Source organism: Rhinolophus sinicus, chromosome 16 (genome assembly GCF_057876585.1).
Source record: "Rhinolophus sinicus isolate RSI-liver-muscle chromosome 16, RSI-T2T, whole genome shotgun sequence".
NCBI classification, from domain to species: domain Eukaryota; kingdom Metazoa; phylum Chordata; class Mammalia; order Chiroptera; family Rhinolophidae; genus Rhinolophus; species Rhinolophus sinicus.
In genome coordinates, this window is record NC_142516.1 from 7,689,514 (window position 1) to 7,717,243 (window position 27,730).

Below are 27,730 nucleotides of genomic sequence, written 5' to 3' on the forward strand. Positions count from 1 at the left end.
GACATCTGGCCCCATGCGCATCAGCCTCCTCCAGACGCCACGTGGCCTCCACGGGTGGCCTAAACCTTGCCTGTAGCACCTCTGCAGCGAAGACTGCTCAGCCCTGCGCCACCGCGTCCACATCAGAGCGCAGTGGCTCTGAGCCCCACAGCCTCACAATCACCTCCCGGCTGTGAAATGGACCGCGTGGGGAGGCAGTCTGAGCCCCGACTGTTCCAGGTCCAAGAGGAGGGAAGGGGTATGCTCTGCAAAGTGGGGCAAGGCTGGGGAGACAGGCTGGGCACGACATGGTGAGGGCCTTGCCCTCTTCAGAAAGTTTATCCACAGTGTGGAGGGGGAAAGAGAGAGAGAGAAAGAGAGAGATCACGGCCCTTTTTATAAGGAGGTTTTATCCAAGAACCTCATATTTTCCACTGAAGAAAAAAAAACAATCTACATTTAAAGATTCAAATTTTCAAGACCTACACTCAAAAGAAAGCAACCATCTCCAGCCATAAGTTAAAAGTTTGCTTTAAACTCCCACTTCCCAAGATAGTCAGGGCTTCAGAGCCCTCCACGCCCTGGTTGGGCCCTGCCTGTCTGCCAGTCTAGTCGGAGGACAAACAACACAGCTATTTGTAATGACAAGCAAACACTAATGAATTTCGGAGCATGTCTGGTGCTTGCGTTTATGGATCATAAAATCATCTGGCTGCTTCTCCCCGTGCTGACACGCCAATGAGGCAACCCCAAGTATTTACAGGCAGGAAGGGGCTGCCAGGACCACTCTGTGAGGGAGGCAGGGGGTGCGGGTGGGGGGAGACTGCCTGTTAATCTTCCCATTACATAGAAACCCATTTTTATGCTCTGACATCCAGACTAAATCTTGGCATGAAAAATGCTATTAAACAGTATTTTTTCCCCAAAAAAATCTTGGGGTGGAAGGGAGGGTCAACCTAAATGTCTCAATTGCATACAGGTACAAACCTAGTCAAAATAACTTTTTAAATATCAGCCAGGTATAAATAAAGGATTTAAAACGCAGTCCAATTTTTCCAGTTAGACATAATTTGTCTACTCCACCCTACTGAATTCTAAGCGTCTAGAGGAAGGGTTCTTCCACACACATCCCCGGCCACCAGGGCAGATGCCCTCACTGCCCAGCCAGAGCCCCCTCCTGGCCACGCTGCCAGGGGGAAGGGACAGAGGTGCTCTAGGACTCCTTCCAGCCACCCTAGCGGACAGCGGGAGCCGCCACTGGCTATCTGGGGCCCTCCATCAAGGAGTCGCACATCCGAGACCACAGCAAGAGGTGTTAACATGCAGAATGAGCTCCCCATAAGGGATCTTTCTTAATCCTAAATAAATACGTAAAGCTCACTTTCTAATGGCCAAGTGTTCCCACATCTGACCTAAGCCACATGCAAATAAAGGCCGTGTGACGTGGACATTGGGGAGCATTAACTTGCAGGAGGCGGATCGCTCTTTCCACCCACTCCTCCCAGGCCCCCCACCCTACCTCCTCGGAATCTGTTCAGAAGCCTGCACAATCTGAACACGAAAGGCACTGGTCTCAGAGTCAGAGGGACCCAAGACACAAACGACGTATTAGGGCAACAGGTCACTGAAGGACACTAGCTCCCCATCACTTGCATTTTGGGGGTGTCTGCCAGCTTTTGGCCATGCCCACTTCTCTGAGAACTGCACCTAGTCCTCAACCCCATCCCAGGGGGAGTCACCTTGCACGACATGAACCTGCCCCCCACTAGGCCATTACGAGGTGATCAAACAATACATAGAACGTTTAAATAAAAAAAAAATTGTTACAGTCAAAGACACATTGCCATTAATGCCCCTCAAAATACTCCCCCTCGCTTCAAACACACTTGTCCCATCATTCTTGCCACTTTCTGAAGCAGTTCTGGAAGTCCTCTTTTGTGAGTCTCTAGTTGCGCTGTCGTGGCTGCCTCGATGTCCTGAATCATTTTGACTTTGGGGAAGAGCAAAGTCACACGGTGCCAGATCCAGTGAATAAGGTGGATGAGGACACACTGTAATGTTTTTAGTGGATAGAAACTGCCATATACCAGAAACGATGTATGACACAGAGCATTGTCATGATGGAGGATGATTTATGGCACACTTCAAAACACACCTTCTCTCAACTGTAGCTCACACCCGACTGACTGCACCGAACAAGTTGAAACTTGTCACACGGTTACTAAGGTTCAACGCGCCGCTTCCCATATTGAAGATCCCTGCCTTTCCATTGGATGGCGTGCGGCAGCAGCATTCACTGTATTTTGTGATCACAACGGAAAGGCTCCGTGTCACACATCGCTTCTGGTACGGCAATTTCTGTCAAATAAAAACATTATGGTGTGTCCTCATCCACCTTATTCACTGGATTTGGCACCATGTGACTTCTGGCTCTTCCCAAAGTCAAAATGACCATGAAAGGTAAATGTTTTGAATCGATTCAAGATACTGAGGCAGCCACAATAGCACAACTAAAGACACTCAGGAAAGAGGACTTCCAGAACTGCTTCAGAAAGTGGCAAGAATAATGGGATAAGTGTGTTCACAGCAAGGGAGACTATTTTGAGGGAGATTAAGGGCAATGTGTCTTTGACTGTAATATTTTTTTATTTAAACATGCACTGTATTTGTTTATCATACCTTTTACTAATTCCCTGTGTTCAAAGCTGAATCTAGATGGAGGGAGAGAGAAAAGAATCGGCCTCCAGGGCTCAGGTACCTGGGCAGCCATCTTGTGTTCCCCTTGCCTACCAGGGAGTCAGAGGAAGCCAGTGGAAGCCAAGGAAAGAGACATGAGGAAGGACAGAGTGAGAGATGAAAGACTAGTGTTTAGCCAGGTTTCCAGCCCCGGATTCCAGCCTTTCTCCACTTCCAGCTTCCATGAGACACCTCTTGACGCTTACGGCAAATTCCCCTTTTTGTTGGCAAAGTCCCCTTTCGTCAAGCTGGTTTGAGCTGTTATCTGTTACCTGAAACTAAAAACATCCTGACTCACCTGGTCTCCCACTGCTCTGTTCTCACAGCCCTTAGCCTGGGTGGCCTCAATGAAGGAAAGGACGGGGAAGGGAAGAGGAGCTGAGGGCAGGTGAAGGCCACGCTGGGAAAGCCCCTCACTCAGGGAAATCAATCAAACAGGACTCCAGGGACCTCCTTGGAAGAGTCAGGAGCCCGGAACCATAGACCAGGACATGGCTTCCAACTCAGAGCTTCCAGAATCTGTTGGCATTCCTGATGTGCAAAACCGCTTCCCGCTTCCTTCCAGAGAGGTCAGCAGTTAGATTTCAACAAAATCAGGGCTGTGGGCTAATCCTTCAGGGAAGTAGAAAGGGTGGGGGTTAAGACAGCAGCTCATTCCACAGGCACCTAGAGAACATTTGCTCCAGGCCAAGGAACTTTAAGAAGGGAAAGCCACCCTGGACTCTGAGGTTCAGGGACTCAGAGAAATGAAGCGATTTACATGAGGCTACACAGCAGCAGGTGGCAAACCCAAGGTTTCAACCGAGGTCAATGTTGGCCATACACCAAAACCGTGCTCTCAACCCAACCCCATGAGTAGATTTCGCCGGCCAACTCTTCTTTCCCTAAGGACTGGAGCAAAGAAGCATTTGGGACCGTCAATAAAAATAATGAAATTGGCTTTCTTTCCCCACCCCTACCACCAAAGGAGCTATTCACCACCACAATCCTCAGTGAAGGTGGTCCTGTTAGGGGGAGGGTGCGCTGTCTGATGGCACCTTTGTGGATCTGAGAGGCACGCTGGGCTGTAGGTGCCGGGGGATCTGAACTGTCCTGCACAGTGAAGGTGGACGGACGGTACTGAGGGACATTCAACAAGCTGGAGAAGCCGGTAGAGGCTGGCATCAGCTAAGGGTCCACACGGATGGTGCCTCCAATGGGTGTTTTAGAAATAGTGATGCCTACAGTGCCCGTGAGAGCTGCTAACTTGACTCCCAAGGTTCCCTTTCCATGAACTCTCCATGGCTCCCTAGCACTCGGTGTGGCAAAGGTGCTGTCATACGACGTGGTGCAGTGTAACAATGGTGCCTATGACAGGAGGAAGCCTCGGAAACTTGCACAAATCTGGAGAGAAAGCCCTGGCATTCCTAAATGCATAGGGCTGGGATTCAAGATTCAAGACCAGTTTACATCCATCTCAGAGAGACATGTGGGTGATGATGATAACAGAGGAAGAGAAGAAAGAGCAGTAGCAGCCATCTACTGAGCACTGATTGGTGCAGCCAGAGTGCTAAGCCCTCCCAGTGACCCTGTGAAGTAGGGACTACCGCCATCATTGTTTCATGGATGCGATAACAAAGATTTAGAGATGTTAAGGGACCGGCCCAAGCTCACACCGCTGGTCCCTCAGAGCCAGATCTCCAACTCAGCTCTGTCTGAACCATAACTCATGCTACTAACCAATATGCCACACAATCTCCCCGAAGATACAGTGCTGGAGCCCTGACTCTTCCTCTTCCTTTCTGGAGGGTTCTAGGCAACCACAGGTCCTATCCAAGATGCGTCTCTCCTCGCAATGTCACCCCATCCCAGCTGCTCTGGTTATCACCGGGGCCATTTCTCTCACGGCTGCCCCTTCAGGTGTGTTGTTTTCCCGGGTCCACAAGTGTCCCAATTTCCAGGGACACTTTGGCCACTAACGAGTCTCCAGTGGCAAGTCAGCCCCTGGGACCCCTTCGCAAGCACAGGGTCCTCCTATAGACAGGACAGGATCATGCGCTCCTGGGAATCTGCAATTCTGCCGGAAGGCAGGCAGATTCTTCACAGAACAGCCCAATTTAAACCTTCTGAGAAAGAAATATTCTATTTGCAAAGTCGTGCTCCTGGCACTGGGCCTCTCCTTTGGGTGTCTCACAGGCACCTCAAAGTCAGCAAGTGCAAACCCAGTTCTCCAAGTGTCCCTGCACCTCTGTCATCTGCTTCCCTCCACCAGCCACCCAGGTGCCCGGCCTATGCATGTGACCCAGCCACGTGCACGGCTCCTTCAGTCCTTTGTCCTCCCGGTCTTGCTCTGTCACCTAAGGCCTGGGTACACGCTGCTCCCTCTGCTGGGAATATTCCTTCCTTCGCCTTCACCTGACCAACTGCACCTCCCTCCTCGGGTCCTGGCTTGGATCCCGTTTATTCAGACCAGCTTTCCTGACCCCAGCACTGCCCCTGGCCCCCGGGTGCTCCGACATGCACGTGTAACGCTTCTGAGAGCAGTCCCTACCCTTCTTTGTGACGCGCTTGTCAACTTGCCTTCCCTCCCGAGACGGTAGGGCAGGACCTAAGAATCTACCTGGTTCGCCGTTGTATGTCCAGCTCCTAAGTACCTGGCCAGAGCTGACATCGAATAACTAACTGTTGGCTAAGTGAGCGATATTCTAGATTAACTAACAAGAAGTAAAGTGATTGGGAAAAACGGGTTTTCCAGATCGTGGTAAGTGCAATTCTTTAAGTACACTCACTTTTTCTTTAGTAAGACAAAGATAATTTTCTGAACAAATACTACATGCTCAGCACCACGCCAAGCATTTGAGAGACAGACACACTAGGTCTCTGCCCTTAAGTTTCAGGGTCCTTTGGAACCTAATGAAAGCTACGGGCTCCCTCCCCAGTAAAATGTGCATAAACAAATTATGTGAAATTTGGTACACAATTTATCTTAATATTAAATCGAATGAAAAAAATCTTTTCAGAGATTATTTCTCTCTCTTTTTTTTTAAAAGGGTGGTTTTTTTTTTGTGGTTTTTTTTAAAGATTTTACTGGGCAAGGGGAATAGGACTTTATTGGGGAACAGTGTGTACTTCCAGGCCTTTTTTCCAAGTCAAGTTGTTGTCCTTTCAATCTTACTTGAGGAGGGTGCCGTTCAGCTTCAAGTTGTTGTCCTTTCAGTCTTAGTTGTGGAGGGCGCAGCTCAGCTCCAGGTCCAGTTGCCATTTTCTAGTTGCAGGGGGCACAGCCCACCATCCCTCGCAGGAGTCGAACCAGCAACCTTGTGGTTGAGAGGATGCATTTCAACCAACTGAGCCATCTGGGAGGCAGCTCAGCTCAAGGTGTCGTGTTCAATCTTAGTTGCAGGGGGCGGAGCCCACCATCCCTTGCGGGACTTGAGGAGTTGAACCAGCAACCTTGTGGTTGAGAGCCCACTGGCCCATGTGAGAATCGAACCGGCAGCCTTCGGAGTTAGGAGCATGGAGCTCTAACTGCCTGAGCCACCGGGCCGGCCCCTCTCTCTCATTTTTCAAGCAAAAAAAAAAAAAAAAAAAAAACACAACACATTAATACCAACTTCTTGAAAACAATCAGAAGAAATCCAAGCTGAGCCAATAAGAGCAACACAAACGCTGGTGGGAATTGCAGTCTGGCACGAGAGAGGCAGTGCCGGGGTTGGCATGTGGACCCTCGAGCCAGACCACCTGAGTTCGAATCTGCTTCTGCCCCTGACCAGCCCTATGACTCTGGTCAGATCAATTAACCTCTCTGGCCTCAGTCTTCTCGTTCAAAAATGAGGACAACAAAAGGGCCTTCCTTTTATGATTGCTATGGATGCTCCATGGTTCAATTCATGTAAAATTATGAGAATAGTGACTGACACAGAAGCAGTCAATAAAGTTGTAATTATGATAATTATTAAATATAAAGAGACATTGTGGAACACTCCTTGATATCCAACACAGACGATGCTCTTTGGCACATGACACCTTGACATTCAATCAACTTGACTTTTCTGGTTACCAAGAGATGCTGAGAACCTTGACTCCCCAAGGAAGGCCGTGGCACACGACAGCGTCTCCAAGAGCCTACTCCGGAGAGTCAGCAGGCGTCAGGCGTCAAGGACCAGCACCCTTCTCCAAGAGTTTTCCAGCAGAATCAACACCACCTCATTCGCGGTCCTCTCAGCCCTCTGAGGAAAACAATGGGAAGGTCTGCTTCACAGATGGTTGTCCCGAGGAAGGACTGTGAATCTATACTCCCTCTGCGTGTTCTGCTGAGCAGAGGAGCCTTCCAAAGAGGACAGTGCTTCCAGGTATCTCCAGATTTCTGCTGCTGAAGACTTAGCATGACTCGCCACTCCCAGGCTGTACAGACGTTTCTTCCAGCAGTAGAAAGTTTACAGACTTGTCCAGCCCAGTCTCCTCTCAGGGAGCAGCATGGCCAAAACTGCCCATTTTTCGGAAACATCTATAATAGTGAATTGAAAGATTTACGTCATTCACATGGCCAAAAATATCTAGTAAGTAAGCCAAGTCATGAATGAATTCCTCTTTCTCTGTTTTGTGTGTTTTCCTTTACTTTCAAAGAAAAAAAAGTGAAACTTCAGCCTGAAGTTCAGTCAAGTACTTCAAGATTTGTCCTTTAACGAGCCAGTCAACTTCTGGGTAGTCGAAGCGGCTTTACGTTCTGCTCCATTTCATAGCAAAACCTCCCGAGAAGGTGGTAACTCATGGCCCCAGCTCTGATGGAATTGCAGGCTTTCCAAGCAGGCTTTCAGCACCGCTGCCGTCTTTGACAGCAATGCACGCAGGCACAGAAGGTCCCAGCCCCAGTGCAGGCAGGCCTTCTTGCTTTATCAAAGCGCCAGAGCCAGATGTGTTGCCAAAGCTTCAAAGCAGACATTTCATCTGTACACAGATAGCCCTGACATTCCTTTCAGTCAAAATTTAGCTTGGCAAAGAAATTGTTTGCAATTTTGAAGACTTGGAAGTTTCCCGTAAGAATTCTTCCTGGACAGTGACAGCATGCAGATAACAGATACCAACAGGAGCTGGCTGCAGCGAGACCATCGTGGGCAGTTTGTACAATGAATGTCAGAAGAAATGGCACAGCAACTGATTCTTTCCATGACCTACTTCAAAATACCAGAAGATGGGTCAGGTATTTTAGGAAGGACACCACTGGACCCAGAAACTGCCTTCGTCTCCTTCCTCTGCTCGGAGCCACAATTCAGCTCAGTCGGGCCAAGTGATGTGGCTTCAGCAAGTTCCCTCCAGTGAGAGTGGCTCCTTTGGCTTGGCGACGCAGTAAGCACTCTTGGAGGGTATTTCAAAACAAAGCTTTGAAGTCCAGATTTGGGTCAGTCCAGATTTGGGGAAATTTCCAGCCTTTCTCAGTGAAGCTTTCTTCTCCCTCATGAGGTCTTTTCTCCCCTGTGAATCTTTGGCGTATGGGTGCCCCTGGCCCCTCTCAGGCATCATGTGATCAGTGACACAAAAGTATGACCAGAGATTCTGTACGCTTCATTGCACTCTTTCCATTTTATGTTTTCTGACGTACGCTAGGATCCACGTAAACACAAACAGGTGTGCATATGATAAAGGTAAGGTGCACTTCCATACATTCCTTTTGAAGAGAAAATATTAGACAGCACAATATACATAGTGACAATGAAATTGTCATTACCCAGATGTATGTGGTAACATCTCATGCCATCCTACATGCTTTTGGAGTAGAAGGATACCTTAATATATAATGATTTGAGAAAGATAACTTTTCCACAGAAGATAGTTTTCAAAATAAAGAATTATTTTCAAAATAAAGGAGGCTTTTGATTCTGTCTATGACAAAGTAACTAGTATTGGATTAACTATAAAAATTGGATACTGTAACAACAAAATCCTTGTCCTTTAAAGATATCAGATGGACGGTAGCCAAAGCAGCCAGGATTGGCGGGCCCAAGACCCCAGAAGAAAGGGAAATGCACTGAAGTGACTCTAGGTTCACTTTGTTTTGTCCTCTGACAATACCAAGTGCTGGCAAAGGTGAGGGACAACTGAAACCCTCGTACACTGCTGATGGGAGTGTACACTGGTCCAGCCACCATGGAAAACAGTTTGGTGGTAATGCTATTAAGCTGCACATACACATTCCTTCTGACTGAGCAATTCTACTCCTGGATATTACGCTCCAGAGAAATGAGTGTTTATGTCCAAACAAAGGATGTCATGTTCAAGGACGTCTGTAACAGCATTATTGATAATGGCCTTAAACTGGAAACAACTAAGATATCCATCAGCATTGGAAGGGATAAATAAAATATGGGCTATTCATACAATGAGTGGAATACTATGCAGAAATGAAAACGCATAAAACTCCTGCTACACGCAAAAACGTGACAAATCTTGTGCATATAATGTTAAGTGAAAATAGGCAAAAAAGTATATAGAATATGATTCCATTTATATAAAGTTCAAAGACAGACAAAACTACCAATACTGACAGAAGGCAGAATAGCGATTCCCCCCAGGGGTAGCTAACGGTTTGGAGGGGCCGTGAGGCAGGTTTCTTGGGTGTCGGTATGTTCTGTATCTTGATCCAGGGACAGTTACATGGTTGGCTTACTTTGTAAAAATGCAATGAGTTGTACCCTTAAGATCTGTGCACTTTACTACTATGTGTACTTTTAAAAATCTGTTTTAAAAAATAATTGACTTTAACAAATAAGTGTTTAACGCAAATGCAGCAAACAATGTCTTGTGGAGATTTTATGTGCAGAAGTAAAAAGTATGATAACAATACTACAAAGAATAGGAGAGAGGTAAATAGAAGTACACTGTTACAAAGTTCTTATAGTATACATGCAATGGTATATTATCACTTGAAAATAGACTGGTATGTTAAAGACGTATGCTATAAACCCTAAAGCAACCACTAAAAGAAATTATAGCTAGTTATCCAATAAAGAAAATAAAATGAAATCATGAAATAGGCTCAATTACTTAAAAAGAAGTCAGAGAAGAGGAAAAGGGGAACAAAGACTAGAATTAAATCCAACCAATATCAATAATCACATTAAATATAAATACCTCAATTAAAAGGCAGTGTGTCAGACTGAATAAAAACAGAGGACTCAACTATATGCTGCCTATAACAAACCCACTTTAAATATAGATACAAATAGGATGAAAGTAACAGGATGAAAGAGATCTTAGTCTGTCCAAGCTGCGATAATAAAAATGCCATAAATGGAGTGGTTTATAAACCACAGAAATGGATTTCTCCCAGTTCTGGAGGCTGGGAAAACCAAGCTCGAGATGCTGGTAGATTCGGTGTCCACTAAGGACACATTTACTTCCTGGTTCATAGACAGCGACTTTTCACTGTCCTCACCTGACAGGAGAAATGAGCGCGCTCTCTGGGGTCTTTCTTGTAAGGGCACTAATCCCCATTCTGAGGGCTCTGCTCAAGGGCCACAGGTCTTTTTCTTTATTATGACACATCCTTTAATGTCCTTTGAAGTGGCTATGTATTTTTTTGTCTGGCTGGTTGGGGTTTTTCATTGGTTGTGTTTTTAGTGAATGCTAGCAGGAACCCACCACCTTGGATCTTCTCTTCCAGGCCACGCGTCCTAACACCATCACTGCGGGAGTTGGGACTTCAACATACGCACTTGGGAGGGGTACAGACATTCAGACCCAAGCACATGCTAACACTGATCAAAAAGAAAGGTGGCTATATATCAAACAAAGTAAATTTTAGGGCATAGAGTATTACCAGGGATAAGGCAGGTCATTTTATAATGATAAAGGGTAAATTCAATAGGAGAACATAACAATTATAAATGTTTATGCTGCTAATAATAGAATTTCAAAATGCATGAAACAAAAACTAATAGAACTTAAAGGAAAAATCAACAAATCTACAATTATAGGAAATTTCAATACTCTTCTCTCAATAACTAATTGAACAAATAACTAGAAAATCAGGATGCAGATGACTTCAGTAACACTATTAACCAACTTGACCTCAGTTATATTTATAGAACATGATGCAAAAACAGCAGAATATACATTTTTCTCAAGTTCACTCAGAATGTAGTCAAGATAAACCATGCTCTATGCCATAACATTCATCTCAATAAATTTAAAATAATTCAAATTGTACAAAGTATGTTCTCTAACCACAACTGAATTAAAAACCAATGGTATAAAATACCTAGAAAAATCCCCAAATATTTGGAAATTAAGTAACACATTTCTAAATAATTCATGGATCAAAAAGAAATCAAAAGGAAACTTAGAAAGCATTTTGAACTGAATAAAAATGAAATCCCAAAATATCAAAATATGTGAGACAAAGTTAAAGCTATGCTTAGAAGGAAATTTATAGAACTAGATACCTCCATTAGAAATAAAGAAAGGTCTCAAATTATTGACCTCAGCTTCCCCTTTATGAAACGAGAAGAGCAAATTAAACCCAAAGTAAGAGAAGAAATTATGAACAGAAAGCAATGGATTAGAAAACAGAAAAGCATCAGAAAAAAATTAATGGAATCAAACACTTTTGTGAGATCAATAAAATCGATGAACTTAGCCAGACTGATGAAAGAAAGAAGACTGCCATTGTTCAGAGACATCATCATCTGTAGAAAATCCTATAAAATCTACAAAAAAAAAAGCTACTAGAATAAAGGAGTTTAGCAAAGTTATAGGATGCAAGATCAATTTACAAAAATCAGTCATATTTCTATAAACTAATCACAAGCAATTGCAATTTAACGTAAATAAAAAAAAACATTTACAACAGCATAGAAAACGAAAGACTTAGGAATAAATCTGACAAAAGGTGTGTAAGACCTACACACTGAAAATATGTAACATTACTGGAACAAATTAAAGACCTACATACACAGAGATAATACTGTGCTCATGGTTGAGGTGACTCAGTGTTAAGATGTCGATTCGCCCCAAATTGAGATTCAACGCAATCTCAATCAACATCCCTGCAGGCGTTTTGTAAAACTTAACAAGCTGATTTAAAAATTCGTATGGAAATGTGAAAAGCTAGAATAGCCAAAACAATTTTGAAATAGAGGAACACATTTTAAGGACCACCTGATTTCAAGACAGTGGAGGGAGTGGGAGAGCAGGCATTGCAAGGAGCACGAGGAAACTTTTTGAGTGATGTTTAGTATCTTGATTTGATGACAGTTTCACAGGTATATACATGCAGCCAAACTCATCTAATTGTTGGCTTTATTTATGTGTGGTTTATTATATGTCAATTATACCTCAATAAAGCTGAAAACAGTCTCATTCAGTCCTCATGCCCCGTTTTTGTTGGTGGTCACATTATCATCTGCATTTCACAGCTGTGGAAACTGAGACCTTGAGAGGGTCAGTGACTTGAGTGTGGTCACACAGGTACACACCTAGGTCCTTCTCACTCCAGAGCCCAAGCTCTTAAGCTCTGGGCCGTACAGAAAGAAATGCTTTCCCATCTGCCTCTCATTCATTTAACAAGTATTGACAAGCACTAATCTTATAATGTGCCAGACACGGGTTGGAGGAAGGGCTACAGCAGTGACAGAAAAGGTCTTCCCTGGAGAGCTTTACACACTGGGGGCCCAGAGCCCTTCGAAACTTGACTTACTAGCACTATCATCACTTTTCCTATTACATCCCTGACTTCTCTCAGAAGAGAAGCACTAACTTGTGAGTTTCTGCCATGTGCCGGGCCACGTGCCTATGCAATCACCTCTAACCATCACAACAGTAGGAGATGGTATCATTTTACAGATAAGGGATGAAGGCACTGGGAGGTGAAGGAACTTGCCAGGATCACACAGCTAGAGAGCACCTAAGCCAGGTTCCAAATGCAGGCTTTCCTGCCTCGGAAGCTTACGACCCTCCCATCACACCAAACTGCCTGGAAATATGCAGTTGCTCCTCCAACAAGAATCCAAACGAACGCTGTTTTCCTCGCAGACAAAATCACAACCAGGCGCCCAGTCCCCATGGATAAAAACAGCTGTTCACCACAGGTTCTGTTTTGTGTTATTAAGTCATCTAAAAGGAAATTTGGTTTCTAACCAGAACTAATGTCATAGTCACTCTCAAGAAGAGAGAGAAAATGAGTCTGGAAGTTGCAAAGTTGGTTTCATTGGATCATACATGCTGCTGGCCTATGTCTGCAGGCAGACCCGACTCCTGCCCCAGGAGGCTCTCCCGCCCTCCGCCCAGAGAGGGACTCCAGCCTCTGTCTCCATCATGAATGGAGCTGGGGGAAGCCCTTTTCCATGTTGTTCCCATTGTCATAAGAAATCCTTGCAATGGAAATGGCAATTACTAGGAAGTGAGAAGCAAATAACAAATGCAAACTCAGAGCAACAACACACGAGGGACAGCTGCTGGAGAACATCCGTGAGCATCGCCCACACATGCCTGGGCCGCAGCTTCAGGGCACCTGGGCCACCCCCATGACCTAATTCAGTTTTGTGAACAAAGGGAGGCAGTAGAGCGTAGAAGTGCAGAGGATTCAATTGGGTATTATTAGTAGCAGTACCACTGTGTTCTAAATGTACTGGGCACGTAACATCAGGCCCTGTGCTGGGCTACAGGAGGCTGCATGAATGTCACTGTCATGACCCCTGTGGCCACGGAATTCACAGTCCGGGGGTAGACACACTGGACACAACTAATTAGTCAGACTTCTAGAAGTCTGACGTTTTAGCACAAGGGTGCAAAGCACTGTCCATGCAAGTAGGAGGCGGTGAGGTGGGAGGAACCGGAGGAGAACCTGCCCCACCCTGGGGCTCTCTGCTGCTCACTCCGCCTCCTGAGGAAGGAGGAGGGGTCGGCTGGGAAGGGACGTGGTGGCACAGCACGTGGAAGGAGCTGAGATGGGCCGAGAGGGAGGCTGTGGGCCTGGAGGCTGAAGGGCTGCAGCGCCTGCAGAGCTGGGCGGCTGGGGAAAGGAGGCCTGTTTGCATCCTCAGAGCAGCTGGGAGCCTCAGAAGGCGCTAGGCATGATGGGGAAGTTGTCACTTCACCTCTAGAAAGATGTCTCTGGATGGAGAGAGAAGGTTGGGGGGCAGGGCAGACCGAGGGGAGACGTGATGGGATGAGAGGTGGCAGCAACTTAGGTCAGGCTGGGGCGGTGGAGGGAAATGGTCTAAGAAAACTGCCGACCATGTGACCTGAGAGGGGTTTTAATGATGTCAGCGAAACCGATCTCCTCTGGCAACGCTCTTCCCTTCTCCCAGGGCCCAACACTGTGATTCCTAGGAGCAGCAAGACACACAGGGTTTGTCCGCCATCCAACACTGACCTCGGCCTTCTGGAATGCCCGCCTCTTCAGAGCAGGCAAACGGTATCCAGACAAAAGGCCAGAGGGTCAGGCTCCTGAACCCACAGGCAGTGTTTTCCTGCATTGCAACGTGTCATGCGGCCCAGAGGAAACCACTTCGGAGGGGAGAGGGGAGCCTTCCACTCAGGCAGGGCGGCCCTTCTGCAAACCAGCCGGTTCTGGTCAAGCCAGGCTCTCGGGTCTCAAGCTCTGCTGCGGGGAAGGGTGAGACCCAATCACCCGAGAGTAAGTACCCCACAGGGACATGAGTTCTAGCAGGACAATGTCCCAAGTCACTTGTTAATGCTGCTCCCACCTCGCCATTCTCACCGTATCTGCCTTTTCCTTTAAACACCAGGTTCCCTCCAGGGCCACAGTGAGGAGGCGAGCAGAGAATGGCACACACACCGGCCACCCCTGCCTGCCTCCCAGGACCACCTGACCCACGTGGCAGGTATGTGACACACTGGCTCACCTCACAGGGCTCGCAGTCTAGCTTTCCTCTCGAGGCCCTCACGCTACCTCCTGGCACCTCCGTCTCCCTTCACATTCCCGTCAGCTCTCAACCCCAGGACGTACTCTCGCCTTTGGCTCTGGCTCATGGTCTTCTCTCCTCCAGTTCATTCTCCTGCTGTCGTCTCCAGGGATGTTACTAACTGGGTGGTGTGCCTTCTCACCCCTCACCCCTGGGTCACACTGTGCCTCAACCTCCTCCTGGAAAGACCTTTATCTCCCCTCCTCTTCAGCCACACACAGGCACAGCCATCAACCCTTCACACACAGCCAGCAGAGCCACCCCGCCTCTAAGACCCAGAACTCAGAAGCCCTCTTTCTCCCTCCATGACCTCCGGGCGCCCTCTGGCTCCCCTGCTCCTGACCAAACCTCTGCTCGATGTTTGGTCCCTCGGCCCTTCTTGAGTTTTCCACGCCATCAGCCCTCTCCCCACCCTGCTTGACTGCCAAGTTACGGGCTCCCTGGGCCTGTCCTATCCCTGGGGCCACTTTCTCTGCACTCTGCTCTTCCTTCTGCTCTCCAAATGCACAGCCCACTGCCCTCTCCTGTTTCTTCTTGTCTGGGCTCTCAGGGCAGCCTCAGAACCAGGCCCACACCAGGCCCCCCCACCCTCCGTTACTGCCACCTTGTCTCACACAGACTATTGCAAAGCCTGCCAACCAGTCACCCTGACTCCGGTCGGTCGGGCCTGAGGTTCGAATAAACTTCCTAGAACACACGTCTGTCCCCCCCCCCCATCGTAATCCCCCCAGAGAGCCCCACGGCTAACAAGCTAAAGCCCTGCCTCCAGCCCATCCCACCCCCCGCTCTCCAGGACGCCCCACAGCCGCAAACACTCCTTGTCTGCTTCTGTTTGCATTCTGCCCCTCAGTCTCGCTGGACAGTGCCAGTGTCCCCTTCGTCTTTGTCTCTCCGGCACGTAGCACAGTGAACTGAGGACGGAGTGAAGGTCGGTCTGGCCACTGAGACATCTGGCAGTGGGGAAGGAGCAATGTCGGCAGGCGCAGCAAGAGGACAGGAAGACACAGCACGTAGGACAGCTTTCCACCCCATTGAGTTTGGTACCCACGGCCGTTTGTCTGCACCGTGCTCGGGGCCCACTGGACACCCATCGCGCCTCTGAGACTCTGCACAGCCCCAGTGCCAGTGCCAGTTGGAAGGGAATGATCCAGGACTCGAGGCGAGCTCCTCAGGATGCCAACATCCCTGGCAGCAATGCCCGTGGGGGGCACAGAACCAAGAGAATGGCAGGCTCACCCTTCCTTCTCCCCAATCACCAGGCACCAAAAGGAGTGTTCAGTTTTGCTCAATAAATTCTCTGCCTTTTCAATGAGTTATTCTTCATTCTGCCTGAAATGCCCTCCCCAAGTCCCATCCCATCCCCCAAATCACCCATAAGATACACTCCCTTCCAGCCTTCATGCCGAGGAAGCTGAGTCCAAGGCGGGCAAGTCTCCCTGCTCAGGGCGCCATAGAAGCCTTCATGAGGCCCCAGCCCCCCGCCGTCCAGGGGACCAGGATGTGAACTCAGGCCTCAAGGGCTCCAAGTGTCGCACTCTGTCACTCTGCCTCTCAAAGCATCGCCTCCTGGGGCCACTGGCTCCCACACGGACATCGCTGAGCGTTCTGTTGGGCACGACCTCATGTCACAATACACTGCCTAGTCAAACTTGCACCGACGAGAAACAACAGCCACACGTTACTGGGGACGTAAACGCAGACAGGCTCTACACTCAGCTCTCACACGCCCCTTGCAGGGGGAAAACAATGATTTCCCCCTTTTACACACGAGGAAATCGAAGCATAAAGAGAAGGAGCAGTGGCCTGTCCGACGCCCGGGCTGGGCAGGGTGAGGCTGGGGCTCCAGCACAGCTTCTCAGATCCAGGCCGCGCTCAGACACTGGACAGGGTCCGTGGGCCCAGCAGCCTGGCCCGGCCGGAACCCTGGCTGCGTACAGCACACACCGTGCTCCTTTTCAGCCCATTCTACGCACAGCACTTCCCCTCGATGCGGCTCCGCACTGAAACTAATGACAAAAACAGTTCTGACATTTCAACTGGCTTCTGAGAAACGGCTGAACTTTCAGTTCCATAGGCTGGGAGGTGGACACCATGATAGATTTATTTGGTAGGGAATGCTGGTGGGAACAAAATGCCACCCTGAAAATGTCGCTTCTCACAAGGCTGCTGCCACTGGGACCCCTCAGGAAGACGTCCTTCACAACGCAGCCCCTCGCTGAGCTCGGGCCACCAGGAACCCGCCCAGCCCTGCAGCCCAATCCACCACGGTGAGAGGGTTCTAGGCCACAGCTTGTAAGTTAAACACAGCTGTGAGCTATTAGGCTGCAAAGTTGTATCTGCCTTAGCTCGCCAATTTCTGATAAAATTTTCACTTGTTAGAGTCACCAGGGAACGGGGCAGTCATGGCTCCGTGTTTGCTAACTTCCATTTTCCTCGCACTCTGCCAATCCTGAACTCACCGTCTGCCTGGCTTCCTCTCAGCCCCGGGATGATGCGCTTGCTGTCCCCCTCGCAGGAATGAACAGAAGCCACACTTCGACCCTCACTTATGAACAGCATTTGGAAACTGGAATCTGCAAAGGCTGAGCTCACCAGGCAAAACCCTCGCTGTGGGGGAAGTGGTGACACCGCAAAACCCTGGTCGTACTGTTCCCTTACTTGCCCCCCGCCCTCGGCTGTGTGCCTGAGCACAGCCAGATACGGTCCTGCTACAGCACTCCTCTCACTCAGTCATTCAGTCATTCATTCATTCTTCAGTCAGTCAACAAGTAGTATTAGCTGCGATGCACAGGCAACGGGACTACAGCGGGCTCTTGAGGTGCAGACCTCCAGAACCCCCTGTGCATACCCCTCCTTCTGCCCCCACACATCCAAAGACCTCTGGGAGGGGAGGCCAGGGAGGGACGCCCCCGGGGGTGAGTGGTAGGAGTGGAGGGAGAGAAGAAAAGGGACTAAAGACAAACAGAAGCGCAGAGACATGTTAAGCTATAAAAGCAGTCTGCTGGTGAATAGTAATATTGATACTGTGACTTTAAAACTATTTTGTACGTGATGGAATAATACGGAAAAGTAATTACTCAACGTTGTTAAGAACCAAAATTGTCAGTGTCCAAGACAACATATAAAAGTCCGGGGAGTGAAGTGAACCACCCATTGACCTTGAATTGGAAAGGTCAATAGTGTGTCAATCAGTCCCTACCAGATAACGTGCTGCAACAGACACGCTCAGATCTCAGAGGCTTACGGCAGCAATGTTCGCTTCGTGTTCATAGGCGTGTGGAGTCCAGCTGAGCTCTGCTGGGGTCCGCCGGCCTGGGCCAGGGTGGGCTGGAATTTGGCCTTTGGATTAGCTTCAGTTCATCTGCAATGTCCTCATGTTGGGATTCGGGCCAAATGAGCAATCGCTGCCGGTACGTCACGGAGAGTGGCCGTCCCCAGAGGCGTGCGGGAAGCTCGGCAGGCCTCCCACGAGCTCCCCACTTGCACACTACCATTTGCGCCGCAGTCACAAGGCCAAGCCCAGGGTCTATATGGTGGGGAAACAGACACGGCCACAGGGACGTTGTGACGAGGATGAGGAGGGAAGGAAGAATTGTGGAGAATTAATGCCACCTTCCCGAATCATGAGCTCATGATTTTTCCTTTAAAAAAATTAATATTTCCTAGCCCTGCCCACCAAAAAGCCTAGAAAGAATGGCAGCCCAGTAGCAATGAAAATCCTCTCTCCCAGGCTGGTTTCTAAATGTTACTCTCCACGCAAAGGAACCAGCACCCCTGGAGGAATACCTGATTCCAGGTCGGCAGCGGCAAATGTACAACGTAACACGGGCACAGCGCTCTGCCAAAGAGCAAGAAAGCCATGAAAAAAACGAATGGGATCATGTTAAAAACATGCAGCAGAGGACATGAAAGGACGCCCATTGGTTCAAGACAAGACAATTCATGCATCAAAAAGAATGGTAACTACAACTGACTGAAGTGTGGATTCCCAACCTACTCTAAGCCTCCGGAATCAGACTCTTGGAGGATTGGGCCCTGGCATCTATATGTTTGCACAGAGCTCCTCACGGATTCTGATGCTTAGCGAGGGCTGCATGGCGCCGTCCGCAGCTTTCCGGGTCTGTGGGAGCCCAGGTTCCTCCCAGGGCCCATCTTGCTGGCTTCTGCTTCCTGGCAAGTCTCGTCTACAGCAAACTTACAATCGTCCCCCCTTCATGTCCTTCCAAATCTGGGGTGGTCCAGCCACAATGTGGCAGGCATCTTCAAGAGGAAAAACTCCAGTTTTCAATCTAACAAAAATTAAAACAGCAAAACAGCGAGGGCAGCTCCCAGGGTGCTCCTTTTACCCTCAGTTTTGACAATGCCAACAGGGAGTGAGCGCGTCCATTTTTAGCTCACATATCATCGATCCAAGACATTCAAGTTTGGGGTTTCTCCAGAAACCTCAGAGCAATTACCTCTTAATCCTCACTCTGCATCAGAATCACCTGGTAAACTTTACAAAACAGGGCTGACTGGGTTCTGGACCCTGGCCCAGAGATTCAGATGCGATGGCCTGGGGTGGAGTCTGGCACCCCGTATTTCAGAGGCCGCCCAGGTGGCTCTGTGCGGCAGCCACAGCTGAGAACCGCTGCTGCAAGCTAAACTCTTGAAAGCAAAACATCTCCACCTTAATGTCTTGTCACAACCTGAAACCAGATATGCCTGGGATGAAGTACGTTCCAAACGACAGAGCCCTGGGGAAAAGTCTGCGTCTGCCCCTCGCTGTGTCTCTGAAGAGTTCCCCATCCCTTCCCCCTACAACCAGCCCGAGCTGCGATCCCAGCCTCCTGGGGTGCATGTAGGTTCAGGGCTCAGGGCTCACAGCAGGCTGGGCTGCCCTCCTCCAAGCTCAGGACAAAGCCTAAAGATGCCAATGTCTGAACCGCTCCAGAACGAAGCTAAGCAGAGAACATGGTCAAAAACAGCTTCAGCTGAGAACTAAGGTGACCACCACACCGCTGCTCCCCGCAAGGCTCCAAGGGGTAGTGAGTCGTTCTTTGTTTTTGTTTTGTTTCTTAATTAGAAAGAATGGATGACACCACATCGGAAGAAAACAGAAGATAGGAAGTCAGCCAATTCTAAAAAGAAAACATAGCTGCCTGCTCCCCAAACCTAATGAACAGAACACGTGCACACACGCGTACACACATGTGTGCACTCACACGTGTGCACACACACACACATACACACACAATAATATAAATCATTTTTACATAGATGCTGATCGCAGCTAACATTAGTTTCCTCCGACTTTGTAACAGGTTAGATGCCAGGTCCCGGAAGGCCTTCGTCCGACTTTATACTAAAACACACCATTTTTCTCAAAGTCTTAACAGTTATCATACTGTAAGAAGGCCATTATGGCAAGAGTGTTCTGGAACTCACACCACGGTTGCGGCAGACATCTTTGGACATTCCTCCCCACCTACACCCGACTCACAAGCTGGGTCCCCTCAGCTGTGCTTGCTTGTCTTGGCCACTTAGTCCTGACCTGGGTCACTGAACCCACCACAGACACGTGACTCCACTGGGCTGCACTGAGCGCTGCAGGTTTCAGTCTGGCAGGCGGCTTAAATGCGGATCATGTAAAGGTGGGCCCTTTAGGTAGACCGTGTTGAACCACACGGGCAGACAGGAAAGAAGCCAGGAGAGAGAAGGAGAGGGAAAGCGGAGGCAAGATGCAGAGACGGGTTGGCTGTCCAGGCGACCTCGCCTCCATGCCCAGATTCTGTAAAATGCCCCTTTTATCCTTGTAATAAATTCCTCTTCTGCCTATTACAGCTACTCTGAAATGCATTTCTGTTACTTGCTAACAACAACAAAAAAGAACCCGGACTAAAATAACTATAAAGCCTCATTACCAACTGCTAAGCATTTCCAGGGACTTTTTTGATCAATTTTTTTAAGTCAACATTTTTTCTCCTTATGAATGTGCTGTTTCTAAAAATGTATATTATAATGTAATGCAAATATGTATGTGTTTTGCTGTGGCAACTGGTTTCAAAATCAGAAACAAGACAACCACCAGAATTTGGGATCAACAAAAAGAAAGCTCTCTTAAAAAACACGAGCTCACGTCCCCTTCTTGACAGTCACCATTTTCAGCAGGAGGAGCCTGGGAGAAGTCATTAGTTTGGCAAGGCCTGACTCAGGTGTGGAGGCCGTGGACACCAACTGCCCCAGCCCTGCTAGAGTGGGCCAGAAGCGGCGACATTATTTGGAGAACCCAGACACCCGGCTCAAAGAACAAGCACCATCGAGAATGGAAAGTTCCTGTTCGCTTTCTTTAACAGGAGTGTCAGTCAGTAACATGCATTTATAAGGACTTCAATAGCAAAACCGAGAAACTGAGTCACTCCAACATGGCCGACTAAAGCTCTCTTTCCGGCCACAGCATTAGTAGAAGAGTATAAAGGACAGGGTACCGACCTCCGGCTGGATGGCTTTAAACACGGGTATGTCCATTAATGTGATCTGGCTCTGCAACAGAAGAGAAGGGGTGTTAGAAGACACAAGGACGACTGGCAGCATAATAACACATTCTTATGTGTTATTTTTATACCTTGCCCCTTGAATAAAAATCAATATTGAATAGAGTGAAAAAATAGGCAAATTTCTAAAACGCCTCTCCCTCTCTTCCTGCTTCATAAATCTTGATCCACACCCTTCTTGAACATCCAGTTTAAGAATTGGTAATAGTAGTTTGGAGGGTGGGACTGAGAGGAAGGGAACATTTTCTAGTTTGGATAGTTTTGTATAATTTAAGCTTTTTTGTTTGTTTCAAGCATGAATTATTTTTGTAATTTTAAAAAGTTGATAATATTAAAAACTAGAATGCTAAACAGAGACACTACTACTCTACACTTAATTTCTTAAAAGAATTGTAGCTGAAGTCTGAGCCTCCTCTAAATTACACGGTAGAGTGCGAGTCAAGATGTGCCCTCAGACCAGTGTTGGATTGCTAACTGTTTATCCCACCTGCCCACAGTGAGAAAACTACAGAACTTGAGAGTAAGCGCTTGGAAACGTTCACAGCAAACTACCACACCATTTCTATTGTATGTTTTCAAAGTATCCGTCCTCCACAGACCGGAAATGAAAGGAACTGGTCCTTCGCCGCAGCTAGCTGGAGAAGCTCTGATGTTGTCAATATAGAAAACACACATTTGGTTACAAGGCTGTTCCCGTTGTTAGAAGCTCATCGGGCGGCAGTAAAAGAGGCATCACTGCTGACGATTTTGCAGCCCAAGGCATGGACTGAGTGACTTCACGTGACCTGTCTCCATGTGTCACATGAGATGCCAGGCATCAGTGAACAGACGCCTCTGACAGGCCAGGGAAAGGAGAGCTGAGGGCCACTGGATGCCTCTTAATTCGCAAAGACACCCTCCCCTGTCCACTGAACAAGGGTCGTCGGGGAGGTCATGATGTCGTGCAACCAACGTGGGCACTGGCATGAGCGGGGCTGCAGTGGACGTGTGATACCACACTTAACAGCAGTGCTCTCAGGCACCTGACGGCCGCTCCCAGGCTCGGGTGACACATCTAGAAAATAGTAACAATTATCCCTATCTTACAGAATCTTTGTGAAAATTCAAAACAAGAGGTGCAGAATACCTGGCACCTGGCAGATACTCTCTATATACATCTATGTGTGCGTGTGTATTTGTATATATATATATATACACATATAGATTTTCTCTCTGGAGGGAGGGAGAGAGAGAGAGAGAGAGAGAGAGAGAGAGAGAGAGAGAATGAGCGAGCATCTGTCAGGTGCCAGCATTCTGCATCACTTATCTTGAATTTTCATAAATTTCATATATATTTATATACCATACATGATATGACAATTAAGTTCACAAACTTGTTGCAACAATATTGTTAACCTTTTTTTATATCAGAGGGCTCATTCATTATGAATTTGTACCAACTGGACAATCAGTTAACCAAGTTTACCATTTGGAAGTGCTGAAAAGGCTGTGTGAAAAGGTTAGACGACTTGAACTTTTCACCAACAATTCATGGCTTTTGCATCACGACAATGCCCCAGCTCACACGGCACTGTCTGTGAGGGAGTTTTTAGCCAGTAAACAAATAACTGTATTGGGACATCCTCCTTACTCGCCTGAGCTGGCCCCCGATGACTTCTTTCTTTACCCAAAGATAAAGGAAATATTGAAAGGAAGACATTTGGATGACATTCAGGACATCAAGGTTAATACAACGACAGTTCTGATGACCATTCCAGAAAAAGAGTTCCAAAATTGCTTTGAATGGTGGACTAGGCACTGGTGTCGGTGCATAGCTTCCCAAGGGGAGTACTTCAAAGGTGACCTAGTGATATTCAGCATTGAGGAATGTAGCACTTTTTCTAGGATGAGTTCGCGAACTTAATTGTCACACCGTGTGTGTGTGTGTGTGTGTGTGTGTGTGTGTGTGTGTGTGTGTGTGTGTGTTTTGACAAAAGGGAAGTCATATAGATGGGCTCATGTACTGGCATGTGAACTTATGGTTTCTGACCAATACATGAGCTAGGAAATAAGGGACCACTGATATACATGCATAAAAGTCGCTCTAGAGAATATTTAAAGGAGGTTGTTATACTCAGTCAGCAAATACTGTCATGAAAAAAAGCCTCATGTCAAGAATACATTGGAGAAAAATGGCAACACACACACAGTAGGACAGCTGTCACCATAATCTAGGGCTTAGGTGCAGAATTACAGTTAGTTCTTAGCACAACTGAAAGGCAGTCCACAGTCACTGGGCCCCGGGGAAGCACGGGATGCAGACCAAAGCACACCATCCAGCACCAGGGCTGAGCCGGCGAGGGAAAGCAGCAGGCGGCTTCGGCGCACAGCCCCTTTGTCCCCTCCCAGGAGGTAGTGCTCTTCATGGCACAATGGTGACATGCTGCCACCAATGGAAGCTCGGCAGAGACAGCAGATGGCACCGGGAACGAAGAAGCCCTTAGGAATCCACACCTGTCCACCTCTAGGCCCACCCACCAGTGGCAAGGGGGCACTCACTGGACATCAGCACATGTGGGTCTGGCCTCCCAATCTGGGTGCCGGGTGACTACTGAGCCCTGAGGCCTACGGGCCTGTGTGTCTGGCCGAGGCAGTGCAAACAGACTGGCATTTCTCCTGCCAGACCCATGGAGACTGTGGGCCAAGCGCTCCTGACATTTGGATTAATTCTGCCGTCCTGGGGAACAGAACGGCCTTGTGAAAACAGGAGAGTTGAGCAGAGAGCTCAGAGGGCCTTGGAAATCTCTCCCACAGTTCAAGGTAACTCCCTATCCAGAACCGGCAGGATGTTTGCAGTGTCATTTAGGAAAAGAACCAAAAGTCTGCTAATGTGAAAATGAGAAAACTTCCTTTCCATCCTGCCATCAGTTCTAGGGTTTGCTACTGAATTTCCAAATGATTTATTAAAATAGTGACTTTATATTTCATATTTTTTTGGATGGTCCAAGTTGCAAATATTCTGATCCCTGCTCAGACTGTAAATCAGAAAATGTGTTCAGGTGTGTTATTCAAAGCAAACAAGAACAACAGAAGTCTCCAGACTTAAAATAGACTGGCTGGTCCCAAACACACAATCTGAGGGTTTTTAGAAGAATCTCTCCCATTTCTATCCTCTCAATTCTGACCAAAAAAGACGCAGTGTCCAGAGCAAGAATATACCGATACACAGCTAAAATAACCCGACTATAAATTTCATTATATAATGTTATTTTAATACAAATCCAAACATGTGTAAAAGGTTGCTGATGAGCAATCCTTCCCCAGAAGTTTGAGCCCCCAAGGCAGACAGTTTTACGAAAAAGGGAGGGTGTGGACCGGGGTGAGAGCTTGAGGGGCGGGACCAAGTTCTGTCCTCAGCACACCAGCTCTCAGCCCTCCCTGGGGAAATGTCCCCTCTTCCTGGAGAGAGGTCATCTCCGAGGGGTGTGGTACAGCCTCAACAGAAACGTGAGCCAACGTGACTCTTGCTCTAAGCAGCGGACCTACTATGGTGGGGAGCACATCACTAGACTGATGACGACACTCGTCAACAGGCATCTTAATGGCTTCTCCTGATTCCTGGAAATAAAGCCACAACACGGGATGTCCAATTAAGCTAGTCACTTGGCAATGCCTTCCTTAATCCTAACCTCTTCCCCCATCTCTCCCTTCCTCCTAGTCCAGGGTCCCCTAAAAATCCAGGCTTTTTAGGAAAATGGACAATCTCCATGTACCCAAAACATTTCTACAGATACGAATCTTTGCGAATGGAGAGAACAATAGGACCACTTCACAATGTGGCCCTAAAGAAAAGGTGGTCTTATGTGGATAAGTGAAAGCTACTTAGCCAAAAAGAAAACAAGAAGTTTTTGCATATTTTGAATATAGTGTTTCTCCCCTCTCACAGTGGCTGACTAAATCTAAATAAGCAGTGTGTCTTCTAATAGACGATCTCTTTCAATTTGAGCATAACCAGGAAGGCTCACAGAACAAAAAGTAATCAGCTCCAAAGATACATTCCTGCTTCTACTCCCAGAGCTACAGGAAGCACGTGTCAGGCAATTTTAGAATTGTAGTCAAGGAAATGCATATTAAACAGGAAGATACCATTTGGCATCCATCAATGCCATCACGACGATGGGACTAGAAACTGCTGTTCTTTTTGGAAAGTAATCTGACAGGAATTCATAAAGAAGTTTCCAGCTTTTTGGTTTTTTTTTAAATGTCAAACTTACAAAAAAGTTGCCAGAATAATATGATGAACTCTATAACCTTTCACCTAACTTAAGTAATTATTAACATTTTGCCTCATTTGCTTTATCACTATGTATACAATTACATATGCACATTTTTTCTGACCCATTTGAGAGTAATATGCAGACATTATGACTCTTAACCCCTAAATCCTTCAGCATGTCATTTCCCAAGAACAAGGTCATGCTTTTACATAACGTTAAACTGATTAAATTCAGGAAATTTGTCATTAGTACAACAGTTTATCTAATACATAATCCACATTCAAAATTTGCTAATTATCTCAATACTGTTTTTATAGCAATTTTTTTCTTGATCCAGGATCATGCATTGCATTTAGATATGATCACCTAAAAAGTGAAATGAGAATACTGTTGACACACCAGTCCCTATACCTAGAGAAACAAAAGCACTGGTATGTAAGGAGAGTGTATACAGAGATCTACATTTAGCACAGATATAAATATAGATGTTTACTGCACCATTATTTTTAGCAGTAAAAATCTGGAAACAATCTAAGAGGCCATCAAAAGGGACTTGTTGGAAAAAAATCATGGTATATCTAGACTCTAGAATATTATGCAGCCATTAAAATAGAGAATCAGATCGACACATACTGGCCTGGAAGGATGCCCATGATCCATTGATGATGAAGACAAGTTATGGGATTGCTTTTTGCTCTGTGTTCAGCCACTGGGGAGTAAAAGGACTGGGATTTACCCGTCGAGCACCCCCAGAAAAAGAATGAGGACCTCGTAAATGTTAACCCATTTTACTGTAAACTCACACACATTTACAGAAAATTACATTAAACAAATGCATGGTCTGATAACTTATTATAAGGTGAACACTTTGTAACCACTGCCGAGGTCAGGAAACAGCCACCCTAAGCGACAGATGGATGGACAAACAAATGCGGTCTATACACACAATGGAATGATGCAGCCTTAAAAAAGGAAGGAAATTCGGACACCTGCCACAAGACAGATGAACCTCAAGGACATTATACCAAGTGAAATAAGCCAGTCACAAAAAGACCAATACTGTGTGATCCCACTTAGATGAGGTACCTAGAGTAAGCAAATTCATAGAAGCAGAAAGGACAATGGGCTGAGGGTGGAACGGGGAGTTGTTTAACAGGTCCAGAGTTTTTGGTGAGCAAGATGAATACACGTCTATAGATTGGTTGTTCAGTAATGTGAATGTACTTAACATTACTGGCCTGTGCACTTAAAAATGGTAAAGATGGTAAACGTATGTTACATAGAGTTTACCACAATTTTTTTAAAAAGCCACCTCAGAGTTCTTCCATGTGCCTTGTTCCAATCACAAGTCCCTCCCTCCTGTCAAAAGTAACCACTATCCTGACTTTCCTCAAGTTTCTTTATAATTTTATCACCCAAGTGTGTATACCAAGGCATTACAATGTCATCTTGTGTGTGTGTTTTTAAAAGTTGATGCATATTTTTAAGTTTCTTCTAATCTACAGGTATTCTCTCCATCCCTTTATTTTCCTTACAGCGTATTTGCTGAGGAATCCAGCCATTTGACCTACACATTTCCCCACATTCGTGATGGAGGTCAACACATTCCTCTGTCCTTGGCATTTCCTGAAAGTTGGCAGCTGGAACCAGAGACTTGATCAGACACAGGCTCCATCCCTTGGCAGGACTGGAAGTGATGGTATGTTGTTTCATCAGAAGGCACAGAACCCCTCTCCTTTTGTGATGGGAACGGCTGCTGATGTCCAATGCTTACATCTATTAGTTCACTGGCGTTATAAAATGATGCTATTCCAATTCCATCATTTCTTTCCCATTTAGTCACTGAAATAATTTAACAGAGAGAAACTTTCTCTCATCTATAATTTGGTTACACAATACAGATCAAAAGAAAAAGGCAGGACAAACAGTGGATTCTGTCCTTATATTCCTGTTTTTAAGATAATACATTGGTTCCCTATCATCATCCAGTGAGGACCCATTGTTTGATGGGTTTCAGTCAATTGCTATGACTATCCTTTTGAAGTTCAAATTGTCCCATCATTGGGCGTGGGAGCCTCCTCTAGCTGGCTCTTGAATCCTTTTAACATGACTCTACAAGTCCTTGATAGCTTCCTCGCTCATACTGGAAAGATATACCAGGCTTATCTTGAACATTTCCTTTCCTAGACTTGGAATCAACCAGTTCCCCGGGAAGCCCTGTTTCTTTTAATGACAAATAATATTTCAAGACCACAATCTGGAATTTATACAGAGATTTCAAATTCAAGTTCAGAACAGTTTTTTTTTCCCTAACTTATTTACT

At 46.9% G+C, this 27,730-nt stretch overlaps 1 protein-coding gene and 1 long non-coding RNA gene across 13 annotated transcripts in view; one reads left to right on the forward strand and one right to left on the reverse strand.

The window, feature by feature from the left end:
- Positions 1 to 27,730, reverse strand: part of RALGPS1 (Ral GEF with PH domain and SH3 binding motif 1) — a 289,205-nt gene that overhangs the window by 177,460 nt on the left and 84,015 nt on the right. For 10 of the 12 annotated variants that reach the window (XM_088793588.1, XM_074331044.2, XM_074331047.2 and 7 more), the window contains one exon: positions 21,090 to 21,140. The exons of the other annotated variants lie outside the window; for them this stretch is intronic. In XM_088793588.1, the coding sequence (XP_088649714.1) occupies positions 21,090 to 21,140 (51 nt within the window). The remainder of the gene's footprint in view (positions 1 to 21,089; positions 21,141 to 27,730) is intronic. 12 annotated transcript variants of the gene reach the window in all.
- Positions 14,161 to 15,883, forward strand: LOC141571190 (uncharacterized). The gene is made up of 3 exons (XR_012495948.2): positions 14,161 to 14,329; positions 14,442 to 14,537; positions 15,469 to 15,883. It is a non-coding gene; the product is annotated as an uncharacterized LOC141571190 (long non-coding RNA).